Genomic DNA, 9,381 nt, shown 5'->3' with positions numbered 1-9,381 from the left:
TTTTTAAGGCAAGATGCAGCTTGGACTTGAAGCTGTGCTTCAACATATAGGAACCCCTCAGAGGAACACTAGAGGAGAATTACTAATACTATACACACAAGAAGAATTGAAAGCAACACTGCAAAGTTAGTAAGTCTCTTCTGAAGATTTCAGAAGGTAATAAGTGTAGCTCATTTTTGTAGATGTGAACACAGCAATCTCACTAGGGTGCAGACCAAAACAACCATACCAAGAACAGTTCGATCTGACACAGCTACCAGCTGTCAGCTGCAAGCTTGATCCAAATTCCTTCCCATAGCCAGGTATACATTGTTTTTTAGAATGCGGTGGGTTAAACAAACTAATAAACACACACCGTATGCAACTTTTAAGATGTCTTCTAAAAATCCATTTGTTATACTTCTCAGATTTTGCCTGAAGTAGTACCCAGAAAAATACCATTAAGAGGATTATATTCTCCATGTTTTTTCAGACCACGGCATCTGCTTCATTTGGCACTCCCAACTTGAACACATCTGACCAAGAAACAGACTCTTGTGGTTGTAGTGACAGGTTTTGAATCGTTTAGAGCCCCGGCTAATGTCTTGATATGTTGCTTCAACATTCGCTCATGATGTTCTTTTCCCTATGATCTTATTTGTTTTGTGAAATGCACCAGTCCCTCATACTGCAACACCACCAGAACATGATGCTGCTCCCATGAAGGTACAGAACCTGTGTGTTTATGCTTTTTCTTATCAGCTTCAGCCAGCATCATCCCAAGGTCTTTTCCTTTTGTTCTGTAGTTGATTGAAATTTTTTTCACCAAAATATGTCCATCTTTGGGACACAGATCCACGTGTCTTTCCTAACTGGAACATCATTGAACATTACCAAACTCTGGATACTTGCATATGTTTGAACTGATGAAAGTGGCACCTTCAGGAATCTGGGATTGTACCCTGGGATGAACCAGACTTCTTGGGGTGCATAAGAAATTATGCATTAACCTATCAGAAACTTACTAACAAGGCAAAATATGATAAACTGTCTCTGGGGGTGAGCTGATGTCTCTGGTTGTGACAAGAGCTTTATGTCAAACCACATCCTTAAGATGGTGAATTAATCAATCTGAATCTTAGAAAGTAGCTTTTTGGAAGTTTCGCAATAGGATAGATCCAGAGATGTGCCTCCAGTGAACTCAAGTATTGCAAATTAACCTATGAGAAGTTTACAAAGCCATAACATCACCATCTGGGCTGTCCAAAATTGTTCAAAGCCGTAGTGATCTTGGAGGATACAAACTTCTGAATTTAAAGTAAGTAAAAAAGAAACTCTCTCATTTTTCTGCTGTTTTTCAAACAGAAATAAATTTTTTAACCTGAACTGACTTAAACAAGGAAGCTGTTGGTCTGATTTACCGTTAGACAGTGGGTGAAAAAAATGTTATGTGTGGCCTGGTGGTGGCACAGGGGTAAAAACAAGTGACCCATATTCCAAGGCTTGCCACAGCCCATTGTAGGTTCAACTTCCAGTCTTCCCCCTCTCTCCACCCCTTTCCTGTCAGCTTACTGAGAAAAATAAAGGCTATTAGTGCCACCAAAAAAATGTTTTTTTTTTTAAACATTAAATCTGAATATCTGGGACTGGTACAGTATATATATATATATATATATATATATATATATATAGAGAGAGAGAGAGAGAGAGAGAGAGAGAGAGAGAGAAAGAGCCTTTTGGTTTCTGGAGTTTGCCATATGTTATACTTGCGGCCATTTTTCTGCATCTGAGTTGCTAAACTCCAAACCTGATAAAACCATCCCATTCTTTTTGCTTCTGTTTGTTCCTCTTCTTTCCAATGGAATCCCTTGTTCCCTGCAGTTGAGCCACTGTGAGTTTGAGAGGAAAGCACAGAGGAAGGTTGGACCGTCAAAGGAATCTTGAGGAGTTTCAAGGGTCTAATCCAGTAATTTTTTGTTACGGTATTATTAAACCTGAGCAACAATTAAAATTAGATGTACTCATCCGACTTTGTACTTAATGACACATTTAAAAGTGTCAACCGAATAAAATCAGTCTGCATGCATTTAGTTATTGCATATGCACATGCTTTGTGTGCATTGTTTAAATCTGAGGTAAGCAGGCAAATCTCATGCAGACATGCAGAAGTTTTGATCACAAGCTGGATGTTACTGTTGCATAAACAGTCATGGCCCAAATGAAGGAGGGGTTGAGAAAAAGAGGGATTTCCACTCAGGAATGTTCACTCAGTCTTACAGAAACACGGAGGGAGTAAACAAAAGCGGCAGACTCAGTAATCTGCCTCCTAATCAACCGATTCAAGCTAAGGTGAGGATCACTAATATTACACTTTTGGTCTGCAGAGCTGTTGATGCATGACTGTTGCATGACAATGACATGATGACTGCTATGGAAAATTTACTAAAAGACTGGAAAGGAGGCAACCTGCTGCAACCTGCAGGAGGTTGCTTGTTTAAACTTTTAATACTAGTTTTATAACATAGCTTCATATATAGGATTCATTACACAGGGCTGCTGTTTAGGAGCGGCTTTCAGGAAAAAAAAGCATTACTGTTATGTAATGTGCTCGCTCACTGACTGAGCCATAATAAACACACTGAGGAACCATCTGTGTTTCACAGGATCTCCACACAAGATTAATGCATCCTGTGAAATAAGAGAGAAAACGCTTCCGGGACCAACTGGGTCGTTTGGTTTGAACAGAGTGCAGCTAGAGACATATTCAGAGTTGTGGTTTATAGATCATTGCATAAACATATAATTTATAACTCTTAACCCACAATCCAAACCAAAGCATTCACCCTATGTTTAAGGGTTTGCTCTTTGCCCATAAACAGTTGCCTATGTGGCTGTGCAGGTCTTTCAGCATGACTAAAACATTTTAACAAGTGTTCACAATTGACTATAGAGGTTGCACTTCTCATGGTTTGTGTTTTCACACATCTGTGTGGTCGTTTGATTTGCTTCAAATGCAAATTAACTCATGTCAGCTATTAGGTTCAGCTCAGCTCTCATCTCATCTCTGGAAGACAAACAGATCAATCCAATTCATTCCAATGCAGTCCAGGCATACAGTAAGATTTAGATTCACTTGCATGAAGTTTGGTTCAACATACATTAAAATACAGTAGTTGATTATTTCAATTCAAGTTAGTAAAAAGTCATTCTTCAAAGGAAGCCTAGTGGATTGCATCAAGTCGTTGGCTTTGCAGCAATCCCTCCCCCTATGCAAGGATGTGGTGACAGTGGAGAGGAAACCTTCATTTTTAATCAATTAATCAATTACTTCGCTCAGGAAAATAAAACAGAGCTAAACAGCCAACATACAAAGGAAATAGAAGCAGTTGCTCAGTCAGTGACCTCATCTGGGTAGGAGAGAGAAGTGGTTATTCAGACATCTCTATCTGCAAACTTGAAAAATATTTAAACCTCATATGATATGGTGTGATATAAACACATCTGTTGTGCAACAATAGGTTGAGTTTGACTATGAATAACTAACCAAAGGCAATTAGTAACGAGGTTGGTAATTTTAATCAAAATTACCAAGTCTGACACCATCTGATTATCAGCTCCCAGTCTCTGTTATTGTTTTATGAATACCTGCCTGGGCAGGTGTTGTATTATGGAACAGCAGATGAAGGAGTGAATTAGTGCACTGGTGTTCTCAAACAGCAAGTCCTACACACATATACAGAATGCATAGCTTCTCTCCAAAGTATAAGGATTATATAACAAAATACTTTAACTGCCACTTTAGACAACAAACTCTTTAACTAGGCTAACATCCAACTAAACTAATAAGCAAAAATGAAAAAAATCATAAGACAAATAATAAACTATGGAAAAATTTGGTAACAAGGAACAAATAGGAATAAAACTGAAACACAAATAAAATAACTGATGAAGTGATATTACAGTTTAATGTGAATCTGTATGTTTAAGAACCAAGGTTTGTGTGAGGAACTGGAAACGAGGCTAAATTAGCCTTAAAAACTAACTATGACCAGCAGTTGCTTTGTGTTAAAACAACCTGTTCACAATTCAAAGCACAAGGGAAAATGAAACAATATTTTGATAATATAATGTTTAAAACAATAATTTGCTTAATTATAAATCAATAACATTTTGGACAATTGATTCTTAATGTTGTGTTAACTAGCCATCACAGTGACTGACTGAATGGTGTCATGGACTACCAAGATGGTGGTGAAAAATGAATATGTACTCCCAGTTTGGCGAATGGACATTAGGCGTGATGATGTCACATTTGGGATTAGTGGCTCAGCTTAACAACTAAAATCATAGCGTCCGCTGCGCTATGTAGCCACCTCTGTAAGTCTCACATGTACTTTTAAGTACCATTAATACAAATGATTGTCTTTAAGCATGCAGTTACTTAATTACTTAAACAACATACTTTATGTGTTTTTGTATTGTAACTGTGTGTACATTTAATTTAACAGATTAAAGATTAAAACGTAATAAACTATCTTACACTCTGATGCATCTATAGCACTGATATACATCTCTGCAGCTATAGGGACAGTTATGTCGGGTGTCGTCCTCCTCCTGGTCTCCTTCTCCTCCCCTGTGGTCATGGCGCCTCCTCCCAACGCTCCCTGTAGAAAATGCTGTGACCACATGTCGCCAGCAGAGGGCAGCGGAGATCATCCAACAATGGGAGAGTTCAGCCATGTCCCAGAGATTCGCACCTACATCAACATGACTATACTGAAAGGTGAGTCTTGTAATGCCGCAGTACATACAATAATATGTCCCACTCCTGAGATGTGTTCCAAAGGTTTTATTTAATTTCAGGATCATGGGAGAGCTTTTCAAGGAAATTAGAAAGGAAAGTTTATTTTTTCTTCTCCACAAACTAGATTTGAAGAAGACAAAATGTCATAGTCATTATTCTTCTATCCTTTACAAGTCGGTGGGGGACAGCCACAAACTTTAATGTATTTTATTGGGATTTGATGTGATAAACCAACACAATAGTGCATAATTGTAAAGTGCAAGGAAAATTGACCCTGGTTTTTAAAATCTTACCCAAACAAAAACCAGGAAAGCATGGTGCACATTGCTATATAACATCCTTTGCTCTGATACCCTGAAATAAAATCAAGCGCAACCAATAGCTTTCACAAATCACTTACTGTGTTAGCAGGGTCCACCTGTGTGTAATTTATTCTCCAGCAGTTCTGTGAAGGCCTTGTTAGAGAACATTAGTGAACGAACAGATAACTGTGGAGATGTTCAAAGCAGGGTTAGGCTACAAAACAAGATCCCAAGCTTCGAACATCTCACAGAGCTCTGTTCAACCTGTCATGCAAAGAAAGAATGAGTTGATGAGTAGATAGATGGAGCTAATGCCGCATTTGATTTGCCCTGGAGGTTGAAGGTCGAAGCTGGGAATGATGTGACACTCCAGTTGGGACCAGTCTAGTTAAATTAGAAAAAATTTGACTTTTGCTCATTGTTGTGGTGGCAAAAAACTACTTTACAGCATGTTTTGCCCCACTGGGTTAAAGAGAACAAGTCAGAAGTGCTGATAAATGTAGTTTCTATCAGCTACCTTTGCTAGATTTCACATTCAAACAGCCATCTTGGAATGGAGCTTCACCTTCCAGAAGGAAGTCCAGACCTAAAACCTACCGAGAGTCTATGGCAAGGCTGTTCACAGAAACTCTGTATTCCATCTGGCTGAGCTTGAGCCATTTTTCAAAGAATATTGGAAAAGACGTTCAGTCGCTAGATTTGCAAAGCTGGTAGACATACCCTGAAAGACCTGCAGCTGTACCTGTACTACCTCTAAAAGGTGGTTCTACCAAGACTTAGGGAGACTGAACACAAATCCACTACATGAAGACATTTAGACATTTGTTTTTTAAAACCATTTGGATTATTTGATTAATCTACAGATTTCACTTTGAGAAGTATAAGTAGAAATAAAGTGCCAGTCTGTCCTTAATCACACAAATACAGTCTTATTTGAATTTTTGCTCACAGCTTTCTCACAGCTCACTGAAATATTAGACCACTCTTGCATAAACTCCCCTTCTGCTGCAGGATGTTTGTGGGTTTTCTTGGATGCACTGCCTGGTTAAAAGCCTTCCTTAGCATGGCCTGTCCATTTCTTAGCCATTCCCTGCAGATTTTTTTATTTTGCCTTGGCTAGTTTTCCAGTAGGAATGTTCAGGTTCAATTCCTCTTTTGAGCAGATGGCCAGAGTAGATTATTTTGAGAAATGAAAACATATGGAGCTGTTAGAAAGTAAGGTAGATGGTTCGTATTAGCCTTTTCTATGCATTTAGCATCCCTTGTTTTTGTTAGGATTACAGTCTTAGTAAATCCTATAAATGAAAAGACTTTTCCTTTACTTTTTATTCTCCAATAAATTGTATTTTTTATGTGTTCTTGTTGGGTCTTAAAAATTACCTCACTTTAGGTGATAAAGGAGATCGTGGGGATAGAGGAACCCCAGGAAAAGTTGGACATGAAGGCCCTCCTGGGGCCCAAGGAGTAGCAGGGTCGAGGGGCAGTAAGGGCCAGATGGGCCCTCAAGGAGACCCCTGCAAACTTCAGTACTCCGCCTTCTCTGTCGCTCGTCGTAAGTCCCTGCACAGCGACGACGCTTACCAGGCGGTGATATTCGACACGGTCTTCGTCAACCTAGACAACAGCTTCGACATGTTCCAGGGCAAGTTCCTCTGCCGGGTCGCTGGCGTCTACTTCTTCAACGTCAACATCCACACGTGGAACTTCAAGGAGACGTATCTGCACATCATGCAGAACGACATGGAGCGGGCAATAGTGTACGCCCAGCCCAGCGACCGCTCAATCATGCAGAGCCAGAGCATGATGCTGGAGCTGCAGCCCGGCGATGCCGTCTGGACGCGCCTGTTCAAGAGGGACAGGGAGAACGCCATCTACAGCGATGACGTAGATGTTTATATCACTTTTAATGGATACCTCATCAAACCCAGCGGGGATTAAGACAAAGAGGGAAGGGCCGATGAGAACAACAGAATGTTTTAAATATTAATAGAGCTTCCAGTAATTTGATAAAGTATTCACACCATTGGACATTTTTCACACTCTGCCATATTACAACCACGAACTTCAATAAATTTTGAGATAAACCAACACAGAGTGAAAATTTCTAGGACGTTTTACTACAATTGCAGCTGCAGTTTTTGTCAAGCTTTGCACATTTAATGAGTGAAACTCTGACAATCTTCCCCATTCTGCTGAAGGGATGCGTCCCACAGCATAATGCTGGCACCACCATGTGTCAACATGGAGACATTGTGGTCAGGGGCATGTACAGTGTTAGTTTACCACCACAGCATTTTGCAGGTGCAGAAATATATAAATATATATTTTATAGAAATATATGTTTTGATCTTATCTCATCAAAGCATCTAATCAAAGCACCTTAATCATATTTTGGTAACATCCAATCTAATGAACAGATTAAACTCTGTCAGTATGGTATAAAATATGTTTGGTTTTTTTTTTTGGTAGCCTACCAAGGATACTATAAGACTTCACCACACACCCCATGACTTACACCTTCAGACCTGTAAGTATAGGAGAAATGTTCTGCTATCAAGAAATCCAAATGTCATAAACATGTCCTCTATTTAAGACCCACTGAAACTTTCTCCCTGACCTGTTATTTAGGGGTACAGAGTAAAGAGGGTAAATAAAAAAATCAGGCCACACTTTAAATTTGTTGAAATTTGTTACATTTGTTTTCAACATTTTTTCAGTCATTTTGTTTTGTCTCCCTTTCCTTTCACTTCCAGCTTATTCACTGTTTTGTGTTGGTTTATCCCATACAAATCTAATTCAAAACAATGAAGTTTATTATTGTGACATGAATAAATGTGGAAACCTTTGCAGCAAAGTGTTTTTCCCGTTTTGTGGGTGAAGTTTGGATTAAAAGAAGGAAACAAAAATGTAACACGTTGTTTAAACTTTTTCTAGGGTTCTGTTGAAATCTTAGCTTGGTTAAAATAGGTTGACTGTCATATTCTTCCTCTGTAGACCAGGATGGACTACAGAGTATTGGTGGTTCATGTTTTGAGTACAAGCTTCTTCCTCCAGCTGGCAACTTCCTACTTTATTCTGGAATGCAGAAACCAAAATTAATTTTTAATTTGTACCCTTAGAGTAAAATATCCATAAAGGCTTCATGTTTACTGTGTTGCGGCCATTTGGGTAACCTTACTTGAGTAGAGAAGCCACTGAATGCAGCATAACAGTGTCAGTTTGAGGAAATTTTACCCACAGCTGTAAATTCATACTGGGAAGAAGAACTGTTGTTCTCTGTCTCTGGGGTGTTTTGACCAAAGCTCATTACAGACATTTCAGCACAACCTCAGGAAAGCGTGTCATGTTGTAAAAGGATGGTTAGCAAACCTCAGCCAACACTAATTCTTCTATATTTAACCTTCGTGTTGAACATTCTTTTGAGGCTTTTTAAAAGTCTTTCCGTCTATTGATGAAGACTAAGGACTGAGAAATAAATAAATAAATAAATAAAAAAAAATAAAAAAATAAAAAAATATATATATATATATTTGTGCATGCTGCTGGTAACAAACTGTCTAATTTAGGATAATCTTTGCTAAATTGTCCGTATGTTCACAGAACACTATTTCATCTATCAGGTTAGTGCATTTTCACAGATCAGGAGCCAGAAATAAAAATTTAGTCTTTCCAAAAAAATGTTAATAAACAAAATTTATGTGCCTAGAAATTACTTTCTGCTTTATTCCTGCTAATTATATTTGTGTGAACAATAGACACCAGGCCCTTAAAACTAGAAACTCCTGCTTTGTTGTCAACTGTTATCAAATAAAGCCCAACTTTCTTGCAAATAAACTGTTTAGCAGACATGTAAATATATGATAAAGGAAAATGAGAATTACAAACAGTTATTTGTGTTATTTACTCTGTGACAGATGAGTGACAGATTATGAACATAAGGTCGGACATGAATAAATTGACTTTATTTATTGGACTCATCATGAAATCTAAAATCTATATCAGTTTACGATTTTATTATTATGATCTTTGTTCCAACAACAAAGCAAATATGCTTTTTTTGCAAATAGGTCTTGGAGTTGATATTTCCAAAGCCAAAAACAATGTAACTTCAATCAAATGACTAGTGATTTGTTTTTACTGCCCCTCCAATAAAAATTATTTAATGAAATCAAATTGTGTCTCTCTTGTCTAAAGGAGATAATATAGATGATGTGGGGTCCTCCTTCAAACAGCACTTGGTAGAGGAGCAGCAGCTGGAACAGCTGCCTGAGAAAACGATGTGACTCCTTTGTCAGC

The 9,381-nt window shown here is 38.3% G+C and overlaps 1 protein-coding gene across 3 annotated transcripts; it reads left to right on the top strand.

The window, feature by feature from the left end:
- The first annotated feature begins 2,245 nt into the window (after positions 1-2,245).
- Positions 2,246-9,258, top strand: LOC124864458 (complement C1q tumor necrosis factor-related protein 1-like). Of its 3 annotated transcripts, XM_047359241.1 has the most exons (4): positions 2,264-2,328; positions 4,184-4,356; positions 4,559-4,762; positions 6,476-9,258. In XM_047359241.1, exons 3-4 carry the CDS (start codon positions 4,573-4,575, stop codon positions 7,021-7,023), a joined length of 738 nt encoding a protein of 245 aa, XP_047215197.1. In that variant the 5' UTR covers positions 2,264-2,328; positions 4,184-4,356; positions 4,559-4,572; the 3' UTR covers positions 7,024-9,258. The 3 variants fall into 3 exon arrangements, with proteins under 3 accessions (XP_047215196.1, XP_047215198.1, XP_047215197.1); XM_047359240.1 differs by lacking the exon at positions 4,184-4,356 and having other exon boundaries at positions 2,246-2,328; XM_047359242.1 differs by lacking the exon at positions 4,184-4,356 and having other exon boundaries at positions 2,262-2,328; positions 4,538-4,762.
- Positions 9,259-9,381: the final 123 nt, after the last annotated feature.

Source organism: Girardinichthys multiradiatus, chromosome Y (genome assembly GCF_021462225.1).
Source record: "Girardinichthys multiradiatus isolate DD_20200921_A chromosome Y, DD_fGirMul_XY1, whole genome shotgun sequence".
Lineage (NCBI taxonomy): Eukaryota > Metazoa > Chordata > Actinopteri > Cyprinodontiformes > Goodeidae > Girardinichthys > Girardinichthys multiradiatus.
The sequence above is the reverse complement of the archived record's forward strand: the minus strand, read 5'-3'. Positions and strand labels throughout refer to the sequence as shown.